The 25,536-nt window shown below is 37.7% G+C and overlaps 2 protein-coding genes across 2 annotated transcripts; one reads left to right on the top strand and one right to left on the bottom strand.

Annotated features, from left to right (window-relative positions):
- Positions 1–1,734: 1,734 nt before the first annotated feature.
- Positions 1,735–3,471, top strand: nog3 (noggin 3). The gene has a single exon (XM_056771634.1). It carries the CDS (start codon positions 2,226–2,228, stop codon positions 2,898–2,900), a length of 675 nt encoding a protein of 224 aa, XP_056627612.1. The 5' UTR covers positions 1,735–2,225; the 3' UTR covers positions 2,901–3,471.
- A 9,501-nt stretch (positions 3,472–12,972) lies between these two features.
- LOC130439396 (ectonucleotide pyrophosphatase/phosphodiesterase family member 7-like) lies at positions 12,973–18,635 on the bottom strand. Its single transcript, XM_056772010.1, has 6 exons — positions 18,389–18,635; positions 17,348–17,493; positions 15,877–16,509; positions 15,537–15,780; positions 13,127–13,247; positions 12,973–13,036 (listed from the first exon to the last, which is right to left on the bottom strand). Exons 1-6 carry the CDS (start codon positions 18,633–18,635, stop codon positions 12,973–12,975), a joined length of 1,455 nt encoding a protein of 484 aa, XP_056627988.1.
- Between the last annotated feature and the right edge of the window lie 6,901 nt (positions 18,636–25,536).

The raw sequence follows: 25,536 nt of genomic DNA, 5'->3' as shown, positions 1-25,536 counted from the left end.
TCAAATCGAGCGTTCAAATTGCTCTCTTGTTAGAGCATCAAAGGTCTTCACAGGGAACTAAACAAAAACAAATGACATTTTTATCTAGCTGGCTCATGAAAGAATCGGGAATATTTGGACCTCAGGCTGGGAGGGCTTTTGATCCATCATTAAGATTAAGTGAACTTCAGAGTGAGGGGTGCATTAAGCGCGAGACATTGATGGTCACGGATGCGCGACTGCTCTTGCGCAGATATTTCTACAAAAATCAAAGGCCAGACACGTGAGTCTCACCATGAGAACAGTGTGTATACGTTGGAAATAACCTCAAACCTTGGCAGAGGATACTGTCAATGATAGGTTCTGTTGATTAAATTCGGAATGACGCAATGTTCTCGATTCTCTGCGAAAATTGACAAGGCCAGTTTGAATATGGCCTTTAATCCAGTGCGATGTGTCCCAACTCCTGCAGACACTTCCATGGTAACCACTGTAACACAGTAAAACAGTCATTGGTACAAATTGCATGCTCGAATGCGTCATTTACGGAGGAATACAGAAATACATCTACTCAGCCACATAGGTCAAGGCCCTTAGTGTGAGTGACACATGATAAGACAGTATGGCCACTGTTCATCACACATGCATTCATCAGTTTTATGTTCATAGGACCATGAAATACACAGCATACCTCTTTATTTGGCTCTCAGAAATGTCTTTGTTTGGTCCTGCGTTCTGTAATTCTATCCAGGGAATGGGAGATTTTTAAGGACCAGTGATCCCTTCGTCACTACAGACGGTTGGCAAGCTTATCTCAAAAACATAATTTCAGACCACTTCCTTTCTTTTAAATAAGAACTCGCGTTCGACTGGCGCCGGACGTTCACGGACACGAGCAATCCAGAAAAGGGTCTCTAGGGTCAATTTAAACGTTAAAGAGGAGCACAGGAATATCATAGGAGATGTGGAACTTGAAACGTTTGCTTTTTTCTTCTTGGGTATCTGAGTGCAACTTGGACATCAAAACTTGGACATCAAAACAAATCAAGTTAGAAGTTGGCACAGCCTGTATTAACTGAACAGTGGCACATTTTATGTTTATTTCAGCTACATGTCAGGGTATGTTTATGAAAGACTACAAATGTTTGAAAGTTATGCACACGTATATGCAACCCAATATAAAAACGAATCTAAAAATTGATTCGCTTGAATTTTTCAAGGGTCATTTTTCATAAATGTCAGGTTAGGAAGGTTTTCACACGTATTATTTATTGTGATTTTATATCATTGAATTATTAAATGTATGGTTTTATGTTTTATGATATTTCTACGTTTCCTTTTTATTATTTGTTTTGTGTTTGATGAGTGTTTAGCATTTTCTGAAAAGCAATACAATAGGCTATAGCTGTTACCATTGTGACAACATATCCAAATGTCTCCCCATAATTCCAAACCATTCGTTTCTTTACATAAAAATGAACATTTTACAGATTTTAACAGCAGTAGTGATTAAAATGTCTCTTTTCTCATAAGGTTTGTTTTCTTTGAATTGAAATAACCCATCGTTACAGAGCCTCGTTTCTTACTGCCATGCAAGTGTGCGCGCACCGGCAGAGGGCGATCAACGACGATAGACAGCACTCTACGACCCCATTATATCCCACCCACCCCCACACCCCTCACAGCCCATCCCACCCCTCCCTAAATAGAAGGAGGTGTCGTGAGCTCTGGCAACAGACCCACAATTGAGAATGGGTCTTTGGGTTCTGTCGCGACCCTTGAGGATAAATCAGACGAGCCAGGTGATTCTCAGTTCGGCGCCCATCACCAGAAACCATGCAGATCCTCAGACCACAGGACTCCGGATTCAGATGCGAGGAACCGAGTGTGCATACACGCCCGAGAGTGCAAAGCGGAGACCGGGTCCGGCTGCACGTCTGATGCTGTCATGAGCCCATTTGCAGATGGAAAGCCGTGCGTAAAAGCAGAACCAAGAGTCCAAAAGACGCGCGTCATGACCATAAAGTAGCTCGTCACACAATTTTCGGATTTCTGTCTGCATTTCTCTGATTTTGCATTTGTTCAGCGGTTTCAATTAAACAAACAGTTTTTTAGGGAGATAATTCGTGGAGAGCTCAACGCAGCCGCTGCGCGTACCGGAGTTTGCGCGCACGCGTCTCGCTAAAAACTCACGCGAACAGTCAAGCGCAAGGATTTATCTAAAATCTGACATCCACAACTGAAAGATGGATAACGTGCCATATTTTCTGTCAGTCTATGTACTCATTTTCTCCCTCGGATTTAGGATAGAAGAAGGGGTGTGCCAACATTTCTTCCACCTCCGTCCCATTCCCAGCGATAATCTCCCTTTAGAGGTACTCAAGGAGCACCCGGACCCCACATTGGACCCTAAAGAGAACGATCTGAACGAAACCGAACTCAGAGCCATACTGGGCAGTCACTTCGACCAGAACTTTATGTCTATAACTCCACCCGAGGACAAATACGCAGGACTCGACGACCTGAACGAATCGGAACTCACGAAGCTGCGTCCCACCGGCACCATGCCCAAAGACATCAAAGCGATGGAGTTCGAGATCCAGCATGGTAAAAAACACAAGCCCAGTAAGAAACTTAGAAGAAGGCTTCAGCTTTGGCTGTGGAACTATACTTTCTGTCCGGTGGTGCATACATGGCAGGACTTGGGGGGCAGATTCTGGCCCCGCTATGTGAAGGTGGGCAGCTGCTACAGTAAAAGGTCTTGTTCGTTTCCAGAAGGGATGGTTTGCAAACCTGCCAAATCTACCCATTTTACAATTTTGAGATGGAGGTGCCAGCACAGAAAGGGTGGACTTAAATGCGCTTGGATACCAATTCAGTACCCCGTTATTTCAGAGTGCAAATGCTCCTGCCCGAACTGAAATAAGCTACAGGCTCATTTTCACATGCACTGTCAAATGTGGGAATGTATTATGTATATGTTGTGCCATTTTAGGTGACACTTTACATTGGTGTTCATGTTACTGTTTCAATTACATAAGTTAAGTATGGACTTATGTAATTATTTTGTGGAGCTGCTTGTCAACATATGGTTATTTGTCTTTACTATAGTAATAAGTACAGTAACATGCGTGACATGGACACAGTAATGTAAAGTGATTCATTTGTAAAGAAAAAAAGGTCAGTATTTGCCTACAATAATTACTATTGTCTACTGTAATTGCTAAGCATCATGTTGTTCTAATGTAACTCTATACATATTTATGTCAAAGAACATTTCGCGTTGCGGAAAATCAAAGTGCTATTGAAGGAATTCCAAGCCTTTTCCATTATTCGGAAAAAAAACTTTATCTTTATACACCTCAGACTGAAGAATATAGATTACAGTCTCGGTGTGCTGTAAATATAAGGGGAATGGAAAATAACTGCTCATGTAAATTAAATAAAGAAACGTCTATTTATTCTTTGTTCAATATGTAGTCCAAATGCATTTAAAATAAAACCACTGAAAATGCCATGAACTGTTTTTGCTTCTTTCACACTGCTAATACATACACTTGTATTTCTGATACCTCACACCAACTGCGCACGCTATAAAATTCCCAGATGGCTATTTATAAAGTCCGGATGTGATGTTAATTGAGGTGATATTATTTTAATTTGACTTATGAAGTCAAGTCTGGATGGTAATGGACAATCAGTGATTCGTATTCCTCAGAGGCAGTGGATCAGTTACTTTGTTTTTTTCCCTCAGAGACGCCGTTCTGTCCTTAGACAGTCTGAAGGGTCTTTGTAAAAGGATTAAAAGTTAAAGACCTTCATTTTCAGATTCTTTCATTTAATCTGTGTGGCGCCTGAAACACATGCTGGATGGATGATCACATGTAAAACCTTCTCTGCTCTGTCTGCTGCTTTAAGTCTATTGGCATCAAAAGCACAACTTGACCTCGGAAAGGAATGAAGATACTAAAGTTCCATTCTATATCGATTAAGGATAAGCCTGTTATTTGACAAACGTCACTTCGAAAGCGTTTGATTTTAGTCCCGTTTTTCAACTTGCGAATGCATTCTGAAGGCATTTCTAAGATTGGACTGTTACATCATTTTGCAGGGAAATCTTTGAGGCTCACCGACTTACAGTAAAGCTGGAGAGTTAAGAGTGAACATGAGATGGATCGCACAAAGTTATTCATAAGCTATAATGTAACAGTTTACATTTATGCATTTGACAGACGCTTTTATCCCAAGAGACTTACATTGCATTGTATAATACAGTTAATATACAGTTATAACAATTAATAGATTGCTTTCTATCCAAAATAAAAGCAGACCATAAGTCTGGATATATAGAAAAAAATTGCCCTAGTTGCTTTTAATATAGAATAAAACAGCCTCAGTTTGCTCATAAAAATTTCACATTTGGTTTTCCACAGGAAGAAATTGAAGATAACGTCTATATGTTATTTCTAAAGCTCTTTCCAAATATTCCAATATGCTTTGTAAGCTTTCTCCATTTCTAATTTCTTTTGGTGTGCATTTTCCACATTTATTCATCACAGGGTGCACTAACACCAGATAAAAGGTGCCTCACAGTGTATTATGACTGTATTTAACAGTCATAGATGCTCAGAAACAGGTTTTATCATCCTTAGCATCTCATCCCTGGAGACACAACTGGAAACTTCGTCTCACACAGTACCGTGCCTCCCAAGTTCTGGAGTCCATCCAGCATCACTAACAATCAGGTGTGAGGAACACTTGCCCCCTTACACGCTGCGCCCTTCCCGTGATGAAAGCCAGTCTGGCCACCCAGGCGCTCTCTCTCTAACCATGACAGAGCGGGAAAACCACCAGTCATTAAACCCTCAGATTGTTTTTCGCCCAGACACTCCCTGAAGGAAGAAGCGTTCTCATTGGTCTGAGCCCAGTCCGTGTTTCCTGGCGACTGGACCAAATAACTGGCATGCAGAGGATGGATGGAACCCAAACCAAAGAAACACGGGCACATGAGTTTGTGGGCAAAACAAATGGACTGGAAACTCCTTCCTGAAAGAGCTCCAATATCACTCACATGTGATTGACCGATATTTACATAATTCTTTAATGATGACTTTTAATGGCCCATTTAAGATGAAATCTTCATGGTTACACAGAAGAATATTGATAGGCATGTTTGTTCGTTTTGCCAAAATGTTATGTCATCTTCAACATTCATCTTGTTTCCCAAATATAAATATAAAAAGACTCAAATAAAAAAAGGAATATAGATACATTTAAGATCATCTTTGTATGCTGTAACATGCCATTCAAAATTCTGCTTGTTTATTCCTTCTTTTAGACAGATTTAGTATTGAAAGCCAGAGTAAACGAGCCTCCAAAAATCTAGAATCGGCATCCAACTGTGGAAGCATATCTAGGGAAATTATGTTGTTTTCAACGTTGCCAGTGAAATGTGTCACTTTACAGCCTTAACTTGTCAAAATTTCTCTGCATTTTATAATTGTGTGACACTTAGTAACAGCATGTGGTAAAACTAACATTTTTAACGGATGATGTCAGGAAAAGACATGTATCAACACATGCCAGTGTCTGCGGCGTGTCACTCCGCTGCTATAAGAGCATTCTGTTCTCTGTACATTCTGTTTTTATTATTTCAAATTAAAAAAAGGATTGTGTGTATTTAGCATGGTGCATACAGTACCTTTATTATCCTTAGTCAAACTTTTTATATTTGTTTTTTTAATATTTATTATCCCTTACTTGTTAACAAATGGTTTTAAAATCTGCAAATTTCTTTGTTCTGATGAAGAATGCGTGTAACCAAATTGTTCTTGGCCACCATTGACTACTATAGTAGTTTGTACATTTCTTTGTCCTGTTGAAGAAGGTAATTTTGAAGAATGTAGGAAAGCACACAGTTCTGGAGCACTTTTCACTACAATTGTAATTTGTATTATGGCAGTCATAGTCAATGGTGGCCAGGAACATTTTGGTTACAGCATTATTCCAAATATCTTTCTCTCTGTTCATCAGAACAGATTAATTTATACAGATTTGGAGCTACTCAATGCTGAGTAAACATAACAGTCGTTTTTATTAAGTTTAGTAAGTTTTTATTAAGTTGTTCACTCTGAATAAATCTGAAATTAATTCTTCTGACCTTATTTGTGTACTTCAGTGCATGCTTAAAATATAAATTATGCATTTATTTTTCTTAGTCTTCTTAAAGAAAGACTTTCTGACTTAAGAAGACAATGAATATTTGTCTGTTTTGCATCAGTATTTCTGTTTAATTCTATTGTTAGGTGCCTTCAAACTGCACAGTGTTGAGTAAGTTACTTTGAAAAAGAAATTAATTACTAGTTACTTGTTACATATTAAATAGTTTAATTAGACTGCTGTACAAATTACTCTCTCCAAAAAGTATTGAATTACTTAGGGGTGAACAATAGACGTGAAATGGCCTTTCATTTAATTAATTCAAACAAATAATAAATAACTACATACATTCCTCCTGCCTTTTTCCTTCAAGAAATTGTCAGCGTCTAATTAATCTTATTAACTGACCAAAGCAAATGTGAGAAGGATATATTAGATCCTTCATTTTAAAGTTATAAACTTATAATTTTTATGTAATGTCCTCTATCAAATATATTACACAGCATTTAGTTCAATTACATCAGAAGTAATTGTAATTCAATTACAGAAAAAATAGTAATCCCTTACTCTATGTTTTCAAGGGAAAGTAATTAAATTACACTAACTAATGACTTGTGTACTGAAAAATGACTGAAAATGTATAGATGTGATAGGGTTTGAGTGATTTTGTTGAAGACCATACAATATAAATGAGGAAACAGTCAGTGTGATCTCAATTTCATACCAGAGATCATAGTGCTGGAATCACTTTTGTTGAATTGTTGAAAGATCAAAGGTATATTTGCAGAAGTGCGGGGTCAAACTGACTTTGAAGTGTAAGATAGTCGGTACCAGATATGATTAAATCATTTTCCTTTCTTAATGAGAGAGAAACAGTAATGCACAATGACCTCGACCAGAAAAGCAAACTGTTATTGTATATCAACATACTTTAAAAAGACTTTCAGGCAGCGGGGACCATTAGAAAACAATTAATTTATAAAAATATGATATATAAAAATGTATAAATGTATAAAAAAAGCTGAAAATTTCAAATATTCGTGGATGCAAAACACTTTTGTCGATGATTACAGCTTTCAATGCTGAAACACAAATTGAAAGCCGCTTATTGAATTTTGTGAATGTTGAAAGTAACCCCTTGCAACTAAATGCTGCAAGAATTGAGTCTGAGCTTAAGATCTCATAATTTTCACCCCCTTTAAAAACACTACAGAAATCTAAGGGATGGCAAATACTTGACTCAACCGAGGTTTAATCAAACCGCAACCTTTTGTTCCTCCTGCCTTTTTTCCTCAAGAAATTGGCAGCGCAGCCCTATAATTTCCCCCCATTCGCCAGGCCAATGCGGGCTTCGTGCCATAGTTCCACCCATCGCTGTCTATATTGTAAAGAATAGGTTTGTTCCTGTAAAGGAGGCAGGATCTCCTATTCTCATAACACTTAAAACAAACATTTGAATCCATTACTGAAAGACAAATCTCTGTGCATGCAGTTGCCACCCATTTGCTGCATTCTCACTGCCTGAATCTAAGGTCTGAGATAGTGTTTTGCTTATTTTAATTATATGGAGATCTACAGCACATATGTATAAACAGGAGATTAGAATGTATAGATTTTAATGAGGTAGAACAGATCACCTTCAGTTCGTGCAGACACAGTATTCTGTTTGTGTTCCAGCAGAGAAATCTGGGGCAAACCGAACGAAAAGCCTCCCCTGTCCAGATCAATTATTCTAATAATTTAGTAGTTGGATTGAGAGGTGTTTTGGATGGCGGCATGGACATGGCTCAAGTATAAACTGTTTGTCCTACATTGATCCTTGAGATCCATCACATATCGGCCTGTGGCTGTTTGAGGAAGGTTGGACTGTGTTGAAAGTATTGGCAAAGCTTATCCATAATAAATGCACCCAGCAGATCGTGGCGCCGCTCTCGTGTGTGCCTCTGCATATGAGCATCGGTTGTGTGGATGTGTGTTGGGTGAATTTGTCAGACAGCATGTGAGAGCATGTTTTTGTGTCTGTATATGTAATGGAATCAAAGTTCGTAATCGCCTATGAATGATAGCCCACTATTTCCAATGCAGACACTGATATATTATGGATCACAGCCTCTCTTAACATGAGAAGCAGTGTAATGGAAGATGTGAAGCTGTAAAGAATACTGGCATCAAGTGTCTGCCCTTGTGTTTTCCAAAGTATACAAGTGCATGGTTTTGATGGATGAATGGGGCGTAGGGGAATTGCTAATCCAATCTAAATGACATCGTTACAAAAACTATAATGAACCATCAGTTGTTTACCATTAAAATCATTACAAAATTCCAGTATGTAGTGTGTTTTGGGCCGTATTCCAGTAGTATCTAATGGTGTTTTGTTGGTTTCACATTACAAGAAGAGACCCACTGAGACCATTATACATCTCTCAACTCTTAAATCCATAAGAATTCTGACGGTTTCTATTATTGTCAAACAAGAGAGGTCAAACTTAAACATATTTCCTCTCGAGCGTTTGTTTAAAATTTCTCTTATCTCAAAAAAGGGATCCGTTTAGAGCAGCTGTGATGATTTATTAAGAGATGATCGATGTCATGAATGTGAAGACTGCAATCCTCTGTGTGTATGCCAAGCACGACGCTCCCCCTAGTGGTTAATCTGTGAGCATGCAGTAATTCAAAGACTCTGTCCTTCATCATCACCTCTATTACAACAAACTTTTTGCTATGCCTGAAAATGTATCATGTATATCAACTTCAAATCTCTGAAATAAACGTTCCTGATAAACTGATAAACGACCCGATTGGACGGGAATGTTAATTTGTGCAGTTCCGTGTGGCGCCGCTAGTTGCGCATCGGTAAATATAAACCTACACACTGCAGCGATCGCGAATCATCGCGTCTCCTTAATCGTGTATAAAAGCCCAGAAAGATACTTTTCCAAAATCAAATTACTTTATGAGGCAAAGAATGAAAAAATAATGCAAATGGAAAGCATGAGCGCGTAGTGTGTGATAACTAAACACAGCGCTACTTCCTACTTGCGCAAGTCTCTTTTTCTGCATGGTCGTTGCCTCTGAGCAACCGTAGACTTTATAGTTACTGTTTTGTTTTAGACCTTGCTTTTATTGTGTGGTAATACCGTGATAATAAATACCGTGAAGGGGATTTTACTGTCAAACACCGATCCCTTTGCGCAGTGGCACAGGCCGCGCAAAACCCATAGTTAAACTATGATAAACGTTAAAGCCGCGGTCACACTTGACTTTTCCCTCCATTGACTGCCAGTCATACGCATGCAAATGCGACGGACCGGAAACGCAAGTCCGTCTAACGATATTTCGCCGCGTAGCAATGGCTCTTACTAAATCTGACGTCAACACAACCGTGTTTTTTGGTTCGAATTCGCCTCACTTGAATGCGTGAGACTAATAGAAGATCAAAACGTCACAGGTGACCTGAATGAAATGAAAAAAATGGAGGACATTTTCGTCGCTCAAATCAAGTCTGACTGCTTGTCTTGAAGTGGTCATAAGTTTTCCAGAAGCACTATTACTGCACTTTACTAAAATAAATCGTTAATTTTTCACACCAGACTAAGCCCACTGTTAAATCTGGTGTTATATTTTACACTAATTTACAGCTAATGTTTTGAGATTTTATATTTGCATGTTAAAGGAGAAGTATTACATACATTTTCCTTATGAACCACAGATGCATAATCTTTGACTTGCCCAACTTGTATCTATCATTTTGAATAAACATTCTGGCGTGTAGGCTACAGGGTGAGTTTAGTTTTGATATTTATTAATCTCTTTGTTTAGTGTGCAAGTCTTTGGTTTTATGTCGGTTATTCACCATTTGTAAACGTTTATCGGTTTTATGTCAATAATTCATTATTTATAAACATTTATCGAATTGAATTGAGAATCAAAATAAACTGCGCGATTCTTGCGAGTCAGAATCTGCTCATTGTCCTCGGATTCACCAGTCAGTAAACGGGAGAATCCAGACGTTGATTCAATATTTTTACAACTGTCATGTCACATAGAGGTACGTCATTTGTTTTTACTTTGCAAAAGAGCAAGTGTGTCTTGCTGAGGTATTACATACATCAATGGTCAGGCAAATACATAAAACCAAAGCTGACACAGACAAACGGTTGCTTTTGTGTTCGGCAGCTTTGTGAAAACGATTCTGACGCATCCATCCATCAAAACACAAATGACAGATTTACGGCCCTTCTGCTGAGACCATTTCCCCCTTTACATAGATATTACCTCCTAAATTTTGCAGCTACGTTAGAGTTATTCAACCTGGCAAGCATGAAAGCATGAGGCAAGCTTTGGAGGAAAGACCTGCACCCACATGCTGGCAAGGGGAAAAGTTATCATGGATTAACGCCTTGTTTCAGCTCAAAGGAATGCCTCATCAGAACTGCCCGGGCGGGACGGTGGACCCGGGCTCAGAGAGCGAGGGTATGGAGGTGTTGAGTCAGTGTTTCCATGGCGGCGCTCGAGGAGAAAGCGAGGCGTTCGCTCTCTCTGCGGTGACACCTCATTGACAGGTATGTCGGAGAGGTGCGCCGGTGTCCTGGAGCCAGGCAGCCGTACCGCAGAGCTTGTCAGCAGGGCGTTCAGAGTAAATCTGTCGTCGCGAGCCCCTACGAGGTCTCACCAGGGTGCGAGGCGACACGGTTCTTGTCTGCCCCCGCAGGACAAGGCCGTTGTAACACATGGCGTTCCACCAAGACCACCAGAGCATCTTGGCCAGTCCTTGTGAAATAGTTTAAACGGCTTCAAACCTCATCCACCGGGAACAGCCGCCGAGGGTGTTATTTAGTAGACTACAATATAAAAAGCTTTCAAGGAAATTCAATATAACTATGTAAGGCCACTAGTTCGGCCTATTCTGCCTTTGGAAAGAAACAAAGTGGGTGCTGAAACAAACTGTATTATGAAACAATACGGAAAAATAGCCCGGCAAAAATAGTCCGCAAGATCCTCTCGATACGCCAGTCTGCATTCCCCACGTGAAGCCGAGCTCAGAAGAATAAATAAGGCACGTTTGTTAAGCCTCAGATGTAAACATACTTGTTTCGCGGCTCGACTGCTGTTCTCCGCACTGAACATCAAAGACCGCGGACAGTCGTGGCAGGAAATCCACTCTGAAGAATGTCTCTGTTTGACATGTGCTCTCACATCTAATAATGGATGAGAATATTAGAGTGGCCCAGTAAGGCACCAACATGTTGTGATGGCACGTGCTCGAGAATTTCTCTCTGAAAGACCTTTTAAGAGAGAAATTCTCAAGCACTTGCCAACACCACAGTCATAGAAAGAGCATCTAAAAAGTAAAGAAAATCATGCAGCTTTGGAATGAGATGACGGTCAATAAATGATGAGAGGATTTAGACTGACTTTGTGAATTTACTGTTTATTGTGTCATTCGCTTAGTTTGTTAGAGCATTGAAGACAGAGAAAGATATTTGGAAGAATGCTTGTAACCATACAGTTCTCGGCCACCATTGACAGCCACAGTAAATGACAATAATAATCAAAAGTGCCCCAGAGTGGTTTGCTTTCCTACATTCTACGAAATATCTTATTTGTGTTCTACACAACAGTGAAAATTATAAAGCATTTTTTCCTACTATGGTAGTCAATTGTGGCCAAGAACTGTTTGGTTAAAAGCATTCTTCCAAATACCTTCTCTGCGTTCATCAGAATCACAGATTTGGAACAACCCCAGGGTGAGTTTGTTTTGGGGTGAACTCTTCCTTTAAGAGCTCGCCATATAATGTATAGCTTGAAAGCACCGTACGCACCTGCAATATCCAAACTGTAAATGTAAATATGTCTATTGTGAGATAACCTCATGGTATCACAGTTACTTTAAGGCCAGAAAGTAAGAACCGTACAGACCGAGTCTGCAACAGTAGTAGAGAGAGATAGAGATAGAGAAAGAAATGGAGAAATGTTATTGAACTAGAAGATGGATGAGAGTCTGGCACGTGTGCCAGAGGGAGACTCCACATTTCCAGACTGGCTCTGCTCTGGCGGGTGACTCTGTGTGTGTGTGTGCGTGTGTGTGTATGTGTTTGGAGGGGGCTACACTGCAGCACACTGTTCAAACTGTTTATGCATACCAGCCTGCTCTGAGTGGCTCTTTGTCATGAGCTGTTTACTTAAACTTATTTTGGGAAAATTCCACATGACTGGACAGGATTTCACCATAAATCATTGAATCTGCAGCTTTGTGTAATGATAACTTCTGTCAGTCATTTAGTCCACATAAGCTCCCATTCTGCTCTCTGTTATTCCACAGAACCGTGCGGTATTGTACCATCTATTGTGTAAGAGTAAAGGTGGACGTATGTGCCTGCGATAGGATTCAAAGTCTGTAGAGTTCAGGTACGTTTGTTGTTGGAAATTGGTAGTGTTAAAGTATATTTAATGAGTTCACACAGCCACAATTGTTTTTATTAATACTCACAGTTTCCACTAGATGGCGTCAGTATATAAAAGCCCATTAATTTACTACTGCAAAGTAGAAATGCAATACAAATTCATGTTATGAGTTTACAATTACCAGTTTGCATATTTGTCAACATCAAGACAGTGATGTGTTACATTTGGGGAGTGTCAGACCACTAGTGGAAATGCTTGTATTTTAAATTATTAACTTAATGCATTTTTATATTACAAATGATATCATAAGCATAACAACATGAGCTTGATTCAGCCGTCTGTTTAAATGAAAAATAAATTATAGATGTTCAATACAGTCGCAGACTTCTAGACCCTGCTGTTATATTAAATGAAAAGTAATTGATTGTCTCAGAATGTCGTCTGCTTTAAATCGTCCTTCGTTTCGTCCTCATCGCTCGTATCTTCTGTTCTGCTGGAAAGAGAAGGTAAAAAAACACTGTAGAGACAGAGAGGAGCTGTTTTTATAAAACTATGAAAGACCAAATGAAACTATGTGACATACCTCTGGTTTCCTTTATGTCTTTTATAAACATTGTTGGATGTAACAACCACAAACACCAGCAATAAAAATCCAGCCACAGCACCGAGACCAATAAACAAATTCTGAAGAATTGACTCTGGGGCTTAAAAAGAAAAGATTAGATTAGATTAGATTCAACTTTATTGTCATTACACATATACAAGTACAGTGTAACGAAATGTAGTTTAGGTCTAACCAGAAGTGCAATTAGCAAGTGCAGATATACAGTGTGAATAAATACAGAATACAATATTAGGAAAATACTATACAATGGGCATGTACTATGAAAATATGACAGTGGGTATGTACTATGAACAATATAAATAGAAGGCTATATACTGTGAACATTAATGTACAGGTGGTTATGAACAGATAACAATATAGACTATACAATTGTGCAAGTGACTTGAGTGTGCATTAGTTACAGACATTAGCTATTAAAGTTACAGTGCAGTAGATGAGTTGATGCGGTTATTAAAGGTACAGTGCAGTACATGAGTTAATAAAAATCCAGAAAACAAAGAAAACATCACACCCATTGCGAGTGATGACCTGAATATTGTGTAATATATGATAAGATTAATTGAATTGCGTTATACATTAATATAGTGAAGGACAGGGTAGTGTTTGCACTTCTAATGCTGTTCATGCGCGTGTTTTTTTTATTTGCTGACAAAGGGCTACAGCATGGTCCGAGGACTGTATTTAGCAACCTTTGACTGTCATATTAGATATCTTATCAACCACATCTGATGCTCATGACCATGAAGCAATCCTACTTGATGGCAACACAGAGCTTGTGTTTGACATTATCAAGCATTAGGTTATTGCTGTATTGTTTATAATTTACCCTTGTTACATAATGTTCTGTATAAACAGAAACCATTCGCATGTAGGGCTGCATGACAAACATCTTTTATTAATTCAAATTGTATCAGGGATTGTTAAAGTGATAGTTCACCCAAAAATGAAAGTTCTGTCATCATACTCACTCTCGTGTTACTTCAAACCTGTATGACTTTCTTTCGGAAGAACACAAAAGAAGATATTTTGAAGAACGTAGGTAACCGAACAACGGCAGTACCCATTGATTTCTATTGTATGGACACAAAACCAATGCAAGTCAATGGGTCCTGCTGTTGTTCGTTTTCCAATATTCTTCTAAATATCTTCCTTTGTGTTCTGAGGAAGAAAGTCAAACAGGTTTAAATGATATTAGGGTGAGTAAATTATGACAGAATTTTCATTCTTGGGTGACGCTTTAAGATCATGTAATACAATTTACATTACAAAAGGTATTTTTGTACGGCATTTATAGGTTCATATGTAAGACATGTATTTAGGTACAGCACAATAAATAAATATATTAGACCACCTGTTATGATAAAGAGGAAATAAATATTTTAGTTATCTGTCAAAAAGCTGTTTAAAACTTCAACTGACATTTATTAGGCAGATGTACAGAAACAACTAAATAGCCTGTATTAACAATTTGGTACCCAAATTTTAACTTTTGACAGAAATCATTGTCATCGGACATTTAAACTTTTCTAGAGATGCGCCGATACAAAATTTCTCCACCGATAGTCGATTATATTGTTGACATCTGCCGATTCAATACCGATTCTGGAGATTAAATACACATTTCTTAACTTTATAAATGTCATAAATTGAAATAAAGACTACTAATATTGAACATGAAACTGGTGATGTTTCTTAGCATTTTCTAAATACAGAGTACAAATTCATAGCATTTTCCTGTCCTCTTTGATTGACAGGATAAATCGGCCCTGAACATCGGCTGTCTGTTGGCCTATAGTGTGAAAAATTGCTTTTATTAGCATTTATTGGCCGATATATCGGTACATTACTTTTTTCTTTTAAGGACTGCAAGTAAAAAACAGTCATTAGACATCTAAAATAAAAAAAGAATAAAGTGACTAAATTACTATTTTTTTCTGTTTTTCTTGTAAAACATTAAAGTAGAAAATTAATGACTAACAAAAATGACTATATCTTAGCATCAGAAATACTACCGTGACTAAAGAAATTGCGGATACTGGTGGATTAACCAAACATAAAATATGCTTTTGGTCATCACCAATACTGTTTAGGGCCACTGTGGTACAAAATTTACATTGGGTGGTGGTCTAATAAATTTGTTAAGCACTGTAGCCTATGCATCCAAAAGGAGACAAAAATTGTGCTCTAAAATTACTTTCTATACATCTTAATCAAAGACAAGCTAACCATTTAGCTTGACATTGACCTCCCTACAAACTATTGGTCGTTTGTTTATTCTGATCTCCAAAAAACGGATTTGTCCCCTAACTGTTACTTCTAACCTATCAAATAATAATTATACAGTATACAATACACTTCTTAAACCTACCTTTGAGGGAACAAGATAGTCCATTGGAGAGCAGCATGTGTCGGGTGTTATCTAGTGACCCGTCATGGACCTCTGGTTGTATCCCCAGAAGGTGGCACATTAGAGGATACACGTTTACAGACTCGAATGGTCCAACCAACAAATTGTTGTGGAAATCTGGTCCCACCGCCCTGAAGAAAGCCTTCATGTCCATGACCTCATTATCGTAGCCATGTTCTCCTTTATTGGTCTGAAATGTGTAAAACTGGAAGATTGAAAGAAAAATAATCAAATATAGAATAAAGTTTATCATATATATTATATGGAAATTACTGTATAAGTAATCTATCAATCAGCTCACTCCATTGATGACATATCCAGGGTCTGCAATGAGAATTATGGGAAGGAGACGTGGATGTTTGGAGTAGTGCAGTCGTTCAGGCATGTCCTCTTTCTTGTAAACGTGAAGGTTAGGATGACCTCCTTTCAAGGCGTTGTAAACCTTGTCAAGCATCCCGTCTTTGGGCAACAATATTCCACACGCCCCGTAGTCCACCATGTGGAATTTCAGATCTCTCAAAGAGAAACCTGGGATGTTACTGAGAATAATCTCGTTTACATTCTCTCCTTTGAACACCGTGCTCATTCCGTGGTCTGCCGTGATGATAATATTCAGTTTGTCAGTGAGTCCGTGTTTCTCCACAGTTTCTCGTAGGTGGCCCACAGTCCGGTCCACCTTTTTGATGGCCTCGCGTCTCTCGGGAGAATCCGGCCCGTACTTGTGGCCCACTGCATCCGGGTCACCGAAATACATAGAGATGAAGTCTAAGTCTTCGTTTTTAAACCATTGTCCAATCACTGTATTCACATTCTCCCTCCATACCGTCTCATTGGTGTAGTCGTAAAATATTGGTTCCACTTCTTCTTTATAAACTTTTTCTTTCTGGTAGGTGGCAGCAGTGCCGGGAAAGTGATGGGATCCTGTTTTCAGTCCCTGAGAAAAGTCACATCAATATTGTTAGTTGGTTTAATATTTATTGTATATGCAAACAGACTGTTGACATGATGTTGGGGTTTTTGTGTTCAGTTTTTTCCCAGTAAAGTAAAACTCTGTTTAAGGTGTCAAACTAAACTATTGGTATGTTAAAGGAGTCATGTGACACAGCTTAAACAGATGTTATCGTTTGTTTTACATGTAATGCAATGTGCATACACTATTTAAGGTTAAAAACACTGTATTTTCCACATATCCTGCATGTGATATCTCCTCTTTGCCGATTTTTTACAAACCGCAATCGATCTGGAAAGCGAGGTGTGCTATGATTGGCCAGTTAACCAGTGCGTAGTGATTGGTCGAATGCTCCAAGCGAGTGACAGAAATGTAACACCTCTTACCATATCTGGAACATCAGGTTTCAAAGCAATTGTACTGGCAGGAACGCCGTGCTTACTTGCTTATACATTTGGGCAGTCTAGATCAAATCATGCCACGAACTGACATGGATCTGTGGGGGTGTGGTTACAAGGGACGTTTCAAACAGGTCTGGGTGGGCATTCCCTTTTAGATAGAATGCATCTTTTGTTTCCGACACTTACATTTTTTATAATTTTACGTGTCTAATACATGCATGGGCAACTTATAACACAACACTGAAAAACACGTATTCGCGACATACGACCCCTTTAAAACATTATTGCGTGTACTTTACTAAAAGGACAGAGAAGGGTTAATGAAAGGCAAGTTAAAATTTTGCACTTTCATTGTTCAATTTGAAGGTTTCTACTTAAATTTTGGGTGTCAAGCTGTTTATCTCCTGTGGTTCGAGATGTACCTGTCTTTGAGCCGTGATCCAAATAGGCAGACTGCCATTATCCCAGTATTCATCCACAAACTGTGTCATGTAGTACTGCTTCTTCTCCTGTGTGGTTATGTTGAACCAGATATTATGAATCACACCATGGTTCTCAATGTACCTTCCTGCAACAAAATACACCTTTTCAATGTCACTGATTCTATAGTTTGCAGAGTGTTCTTATGGCATGCTGCGTCAAAAGCGAGAGGGGAAAGGGTATGCTCAGAACTATGCCAATCTTTTTCATCACCCAGCATCTTTATATCGTATTTACTGGCCTGGAGAAGTAGGGAGAATTTAAAGCTACAATTAACAATCTCTAAATGTCTTTTTGCTAGCTAATAATATATATAGATTTTGTCATTTAAAACCCAACAGATTTCTTTATGCGTTTCCTTGTGCTGTATTTAGAATAAATGGCACTTAGGTTGAGCTTTTGACATGGATACATAATTAAGTGTGACCTGTGTTTCAAAATATTTTTGTGGCCACAGATTATTATTTTTATATATTGTCACATGCTGACAGAATAAGGTGCAAATGTGAAAAGCAGAAGTGCTGGGAATGATTTCAAGTGCATGAATTCCCATTAAAACATTGCTGTGAATTGTTTTTACATATCTTCTCTGTCCTTCGGGGTATCTCCATATATTTTTTTAACATAGATTACTATCAGTCACTGTTTCTTTGTTCTGCAAAACTATAACCATTAAAAGTCAAAGAAAAACACTTGTCAACTTTGACAACAATTTTTTCATTTAAAAAAGTACATTTCATAAAAAATAGCGAATTTGGACATACAAGATTTCGGAAGGTACTGTAAGTGACATATATAATATATTCTTCCAAAACCTTCCATTATTATAAAATATACAGTAGTCGTGCTGTGTGAGTACCATTGTAACTGTTACTCAATGTAAAGATAAAGTCTATAAAAAATGTAAAGGGAAGCATATTTTTGGACTAAAACTTGCAGTTAAATATTGAAACATGAAATCATGGAAGGCTTTTGTTTCTTACCTGTTAACAGGGTAAAGTGTGAAGGACTGGTGATGGTCAGGAAAGGTGGAGTCATATATGCGGCCTTGACTCCTTCCACAGCCATTCTGTCCAGATTTGGAGTGTCCACATCTCTGTCATAATCCCATCTGAAGCCATCAAAAGAAACTAACAGCAGTTTGTTTTTACCTGTGGTGCATTGTTCTCTAGCAGGAGCAGAGAAAGCTGCAGGGAATACCAGCAGCCAAAGACCCAGTGCTACGAACATGACAACTATTTCACTAAACTTACAGTAATTCACATAGGTATGACTTATAAGGCTCGACGCTTGTCTTCTGCTGTTGGTGTTTACACACTAATGTTCCTATTATCATTGAAGTTTCTGGGATGAATTGAATGCTTGTGTTATCTTATCTTGGCTTTATCAGAAGGGCAGCGGGATTAACTTTGCTCTTTTCCTTTGATTTACAGATTGCTTCTTATGAAATAAAACAGACCTTAACTTTTCTTATATCACATTTGTATTAAGTCAAGGTCACATTAAGGGTCTAGCCAGTTATTATACTGTCACTGCCTAGAAGGTTATGTGTCTACTTGTGAGATTGGAAGTGAAAACAATAAGCACCAGATTTGTTTTAAAAGGAGACGTGTAGTAAAATGCAAGGATCCACTTCTCTGAAAAGCCTTCACTATCATAACACAATCGTGAAAGAATTGCACTGTGACCCCAGCGGCGGCCCTCTATAGTTGCTGACTCATTTCTGCTTTCGAGCAGTTTCAGAAATTAGAATCAGCTTTAAGAAAAATACCAGTATAGCTGCTCGACAAAATAGGGGAGTTGCCAAAAGTGATGTCCAGTTTTGGAAAATTGACATCGCTCTATTTAAAAAAGTTATATTAGAATACATATTAGTTGTGAAGGTGCAAAGCTTGTTGAGTCATAGACAAGTAGAATAATAGAAAATATTTATTATTAGTAAATACAAAATACTGTTAGACAGAATCAACAAATGTTTACAAATATATAACGGATACAATACTAGTCAGTATTTCCTGAAAAGTATGTTTTATGATTTGTGTAGAATACAACCTATTCCCTGATATTCTGTGCAAATAATATAAAATGTACCGTTTTGCCCATTTCGTATAATGCACCTCTTATTTTCACGGTTTATTTTAACTCTGCAAATATTGTACAATTATGCCCAACAGACATGATTTTCTATTTCTACTTTCTAGCAAAACCTTTTAACCTAATTTATTTCGCTGAACATTGCTCATTGACCAACATGGAAATTGATTACATTTTTGACAGTCCAAATTTTACAGTGCCAGTCTTATCCTACCCTTATGTTACAATATATATATTTATTGTGAGACCTCGTATTACGTAATCCCACAAATAAAATAGATATTCATGATTCTGCAGGACAAAGGGCGTTTACATTGTAACCAAATTAATTCATGTTTTAGGATTATTAGATTGTAGAAAGATGCAATATTGAAAAATATATGTGGCCCAAAGAAATGCATTTGTTTTAAAAATATTGCCATGCATTTTAATCATGTTTACTTGAGATAAATCGCATCTATCCCTTCAAAATGATAAAACGGTGCATTAGAGCCATGCAGAACTTGCATTTACAGCAGTCCAGCAGAGGGCAACATTTACTTATGAATTAAAAAAATATTGTGGGTTTCTAAGATCTTTTCCAATCAGAATATGAAATGGGAATAAAACAGCCAAAGATTTCTAAAACCAAAAACGACCAAATGTTAACCCATAAATTCCATTAACATCCCAATTCAGATAACTTCACATGAACAAAATGAGATCATTCATGACTGTTGCACTGCCTCTTCGGAAAGTGTATTCATTTCTGTTGATAAGTTGTTGTTCTTTCTAAAATTCCTTCTTGAAAAAAGTCCTTTTAAGATGAAAGCAAGGTGTCCAAGTCTTGAAGTAAGGCTGAAGATGCTCTTCATAATTGACTTTTATATGGTGTTGAGTTGTATCTATTTATTTAATATTAATGAGTTTACAAACCAGTACTCTTTTAAGTAAAATGTGTTAGTTTATTAACATTCACTTGCAATATTTCATTCCTTCACCACATACCAGAAATGTTTAGAAGAAGACTACCAGTTTATGTTATAAGACTAAATATTATAGTAAGGCCTTATATAGGACATGAGGCGTCATATAGAATCATTTTTATTATTATTTTTTTGTGAGAACTTTGTTAGCAATGCGGACTTGGTAGTTATATCATCTGTTTGTGAACATATCACATTTATACAATGCAGACATTAAGAAAATCATTTTTTTCTGTTTATGTGTAGGTACCAACCGCAAGTTTTTCTATCCATTCATTCAAAAAGCATGAAATATTCAATTTCACATTTAAAGGAAGGAAATATTTCAGGCACAGTATTTGAAATACATATTTATCCACTTCGTTTAGAATAGGAAACTGTACAGTACGTGTGTCTGTCATAAACTTCCGTAAGTAATAAATCTTGACCTTTAAGGAAATAGTTGATTCAATTCATTTCATTCTTATGTCCTGTATTGCAGCTCTGTTGGATAGACAGGGTAAGAAATTCATGGATTTTTCATCAGCAAGGAGCTGTACCGAAAATTACACTAACATCCAAGTTTAACTGTGGTTCTGAATCTTTTTGCACTCTTCTTGCACAATGTGTTTATTAGCTGACAGAGCAATACAATCTTAACATGATGCTTTGACTGGTGTTATTTGTAACATTTGATATCGGATAAATGCATATTCAATATCTTATCAGGATACCACATCTGTTGCTTATCAAAGCCATTACATAATCCCACACTCATAAAAACCCATTTGATTTCAATAGACATTGTGTCACATGACTGGAGATCCGCATGTGTCGGATATTATCCCCTTTTCCCGTCATTGACCTCGGCTTTATCCTCGGCAGGCGACAAATTAGATGGTACACTTTACAGACTAACACAGTCCAGCCGACAAGTGGCTGTGAAAATCGGGACCTCATTGTCATAGTCATGTTCCTCTTTATTGGTCTGTAATGGGTACAAATAGAATTTTGGAGTGTTTATGTAGTCCCACCTGAAACCATCAAAGGGAGTCAAACTTGCTTCTGTCAGACCGTCTTATTTCTGGTCTAAAAGCCTTAATTGTGCTTAACTTTTTCTTATGTATACCGTATCGCTGTTTACAAGATAAATTGTCTGTTTGTTATCTTATCCCAAGTCCTTATCATAAGCTGTGGGGTCACAGTGGTTACTCAGCATTTTCTTTTTACATCTCAAGTTTTCTGTTCATAAGATTGCATAAAAGTTTGATTTCAACATTTTCCAGTCCTTTTCCTTTCCAATGCCCTAATATGATCAGTAAAGCTAAATTTTAATCAGCATTTATGTGCTGCATCCCTTCCAGCTCATTGTTTATAACGTCGTATATGAAACAGTTAGCTATAGTTTTTAACTATTTAACAAAATAGTTTTTTATAAAACCTTACCAATCCTTTCCATCCTGCTCAAGTCGAGCTGGCAAAGTTGATTCGAATATTGTAAGAGGCGTTACATTTCCCTTACACTCTTACAGTGTTCGACCAATCACTACGCACTGGTTGACTGACCAATCATAGCACACCTCGCTTTTCAGAGAGATGAGTTTTGCAAAAAACTCGGAGATGTTAAGGTGTCTCTAAAAGGATCGGTCACAAACATGAACCCACCACGATCTAATGTGTTGTGTCTTATTAACTCACTGTCATTCAATGTCATTTTATTTGATAGCGCTTTTACAATTTGCATTGCATCAAAGCAGCTATACAAGAAAAACAAAACCAAGATAAACAAAAGTTGAACACACACTCATGGGCGCCGTAAAGAGGTGGAAGGTTAGGACGATTCTAAGGGCCCAGGCTGATTTAGGGCCCAGAAGAGCAGACCCCCTTTTTATTTTCCTATTTGTAGGGGGCCCAGAAATTTTGGTTTCCTTAGGGCCCAGAATTTCTGGCGGCACCCCTGCACACACTGATAAACCTTAAAAGTAATATGGAAATTGTCATGCATTGCAAAACCTTTCTTTTCACTTTTTGTGTTTCGTCCATCTTCTCGGCTGCTAAAGAAACTCTTAAGTCTCTTAAAAGTCCTCCTCACTACTCCGGAAATTTTGGAGCTTAAGAGCTCTTTTAAGGGTTAAGATGCGTTATGAAATACTTTTTTGTTTACTACGATCTTATCTGAAATTCTAAGGGGAAATTTCTAAGAATTTTTTTTTCTGATTGGTTGAATTTCACAGGATTTCTGGAAGACGTGTGTGTCGTGTTCTTTAACGGTCCGCTTGGAAACAACAAAAAGATCTAATCGTCTACCCGTCTGATCTAAGAAGTAAGCTGTCGTGTTTACAACGGTTGCTATAAAAATTGATCACGATCGACCAAACGCTTAATTCTTAGAAGAATACGAGGTTAATGGCATAAAGTTATAATCATTGTTGTTTCTGTTAACTTTTGACAAGTACATGAATTTACACCGGTCTGTTACTGCGGGGACATTTCCACGCCTCTAAACATGACAAGGCACAAAACGAAAAATGATTGGTTGCTTTCCTGTCAGTCAAATGGCCTCTTTAAACTTCAGTATGAAGGTCTGGCTACGCGAGACTACCATACACCCAACACCAGAGTGAACAGCCAACCAAAACGTCTGTCTTGCCCACCCAATGAGAATCAAAAATTAACATAAAAAATTACAGTAATTTTCTATCAGCTGAAAGCCACATCAATCTTCACTCACAGCAGAGCTTTAGAGAAGCATGCTACATAATACAGGTGGAGGCAAAATACTGGAATTTTAGGTGCACTGCACTCTTGCTTTGAGTTAATTATTAGCAGCATGTAAAAGTAATTGTGCAGTAAAGTCTGATTCATTTATTATAACATACATATTTATATCATTTATAGATTATAGGAATTATTACAGTCTTATTTTGTGCTGTTATCAGGGTTAACTGGGTTTAAAAAATATAGTTAAAGTTGATTTCTGTGCAGCCTTCGAGATCTGAAAACAATCAGTTTTTTGTTTAAAAATGTTGTGAAATATTGTCAGTAGTACACAGAATGAAACGCAAGTTTTTTTTTTACAAAACGCATGCCTATAACTAATACGTTCTGAAAAACTACATTTTAAAACTTTTTCGGTGTCTGTATGCCATTTAATGTAATTTATTGATAAATAAACTAGTAGCATATTTCTTATTTGACTGTAGCCTGGCAATATGTATAAAACCTTGTTTCCTTGTAAATGTAAACGTTTTATTTACAGCATTACAGATATAACAGCCACTTGAGTTATCTGTGTTAGCTCGTTGGATGGAGTTTTGGATGGATGCAAGAGGCCTTCCTCGGAGATGCAAGAGAAGATCCCTTGGAGAAAGACAAAAAGTTGGAGGAACAGTGCTAGTTGGTGATTCATTTTTGCTGTTAAGACGTTTGGAGATAAATCTCACGGTCTAGGTCTTTAGCTGACAGGCTTATGTTACATTGTAGTGAGACACCTTATCTAACATTATTTTACAAAAAAATACACAGTCCTTAAGAACCAAAGGCATTTCAATTACTTGTAACCATGTAATACTTTAGCATTTTTTTACATTATTCGATTGAAGTGATACGCAATTGACAGTTCTTGTGAAAAATATGTTACCCAAAGGAAAATATGTATGTATTCAGGGTTTATTTTCATAAGATCTGATAAATAAGGTTATACTTCCGAGAATTATGGACTTGCTGCATTAGATGGATTCAGTGACTCTGCAGAGAATGTCCAGCAGAGGGAAACATTTACTTACCGTTTCCAAAATACTGTTGTAGGGTTCTGTAATTTAAACTCTGATATTTCTTACTTTGAGTTAATGGTGCTATGCATTGATTTATTAATTTGGAAGATACTTATGCATTTAGTGTCATTGCATTTTTTGTCACATCTCTTATCTCATTAAACAGTTGACAGGGGTCATATGGCCTAAAATAACCCCACTTTTTAAGAATAGTGCACTTTTAGTTACCAAAAAATGTATGCAATATCATGTTCCCTTACTCTAAATTGGAACTGACTTGCATTAATTACAATTATTTTAGAAGTTATATTTTTGGTAAAATCATCTGTTTTCATTTTAGATTTTTTTTTATTTGCTGCCTTGCTGCTTGTGTATAATTGCATGTTTAACAATGAACACCAATAAATGTGCGACACAGGCAAGCTTTGAGCATGTAGATTGTCACGGCAAGGTCTGTTGTGTCACCCCATGTCTCATTTCCCCCGCCAATTTATTGCTATTATGCAGAGCTGTATGCACGCTCATCACATGTAAGACCTACCAGATGCTCCAGACATCATTGGTTGAAACACACAACCTCTTTCTTTCAATCTGCTGGTGCCGTTGTCAATTTCATGGTTTTGACCCGGGCTTTCAATAACGGAAGCATGAATGCATGCTTGCTCTATATTACCACCTCCATGTGACACATATTCATGACCTCGAAACTTATCTCATTTCATAATGCAGTTTATGATGCAGTCTACCAGCCCCCATCTACTGTATTTACTAGGTTAAAGACAAGTCATTGAAAGCATAGAAATAACAGGCTCACCTCATGCTCTCAAGCATTTGTTTTCTGCCTGCTATATTCAATCCTCTTAATGTCAGGTCTTTGGATACATATATTATTTCAAACGTTTATTGATGTGGCTCAAAACCACGCCTCTCACCTTTTAAGAAATCTGTACAGGTAGAATTCCACATCAATGCTAATGACGTCTCTGTGAGAGCATTTTCTCCTGGAGGCCGGTCAGTTGTGTTTTATGATGCAGCCTTATTGAAGTCAATCAAATCATCTGACAGCCGGTCGCTCAGATGGGTATTTTGCTTTTGGCCTTGAAAAAGGTTCAAGGTGAACATCTAATCTGTTGGAGGAGAATCTATTACCATCATCAGCTCCCGTTTTTCTCATTTACATTCACCTACATACATGAAGAGTAAGTGAAAGCGGCATGCATCATGTTTAGGAGTGCATGCAAGCATGCATAGACATCTTTTATATCACAATATGCAAAATATTTTGCGTTACAACATAGACATCAGATTTCCAAAGTGCAG

The sequence above is a fragment of the Triplophysa dalaica genome, chromosome 17 (genome assembly GCF_015846415.1).
Source record: "Triplophysa dalaica isolate WHDGS20190420 chromosome 17, ASM1584641v1, whole genome shotgun sequence".
NCBI classification, from domain to species: Eukaryota; Metazoa; Chordata; class Actinopteri; order Cypriniformes; family Nemacheilidae; genus Triplophysa; species Triplophysa dalaica.
This window is presented reverse-complemented; position numbering and strand designations above follow the sequence as displayed.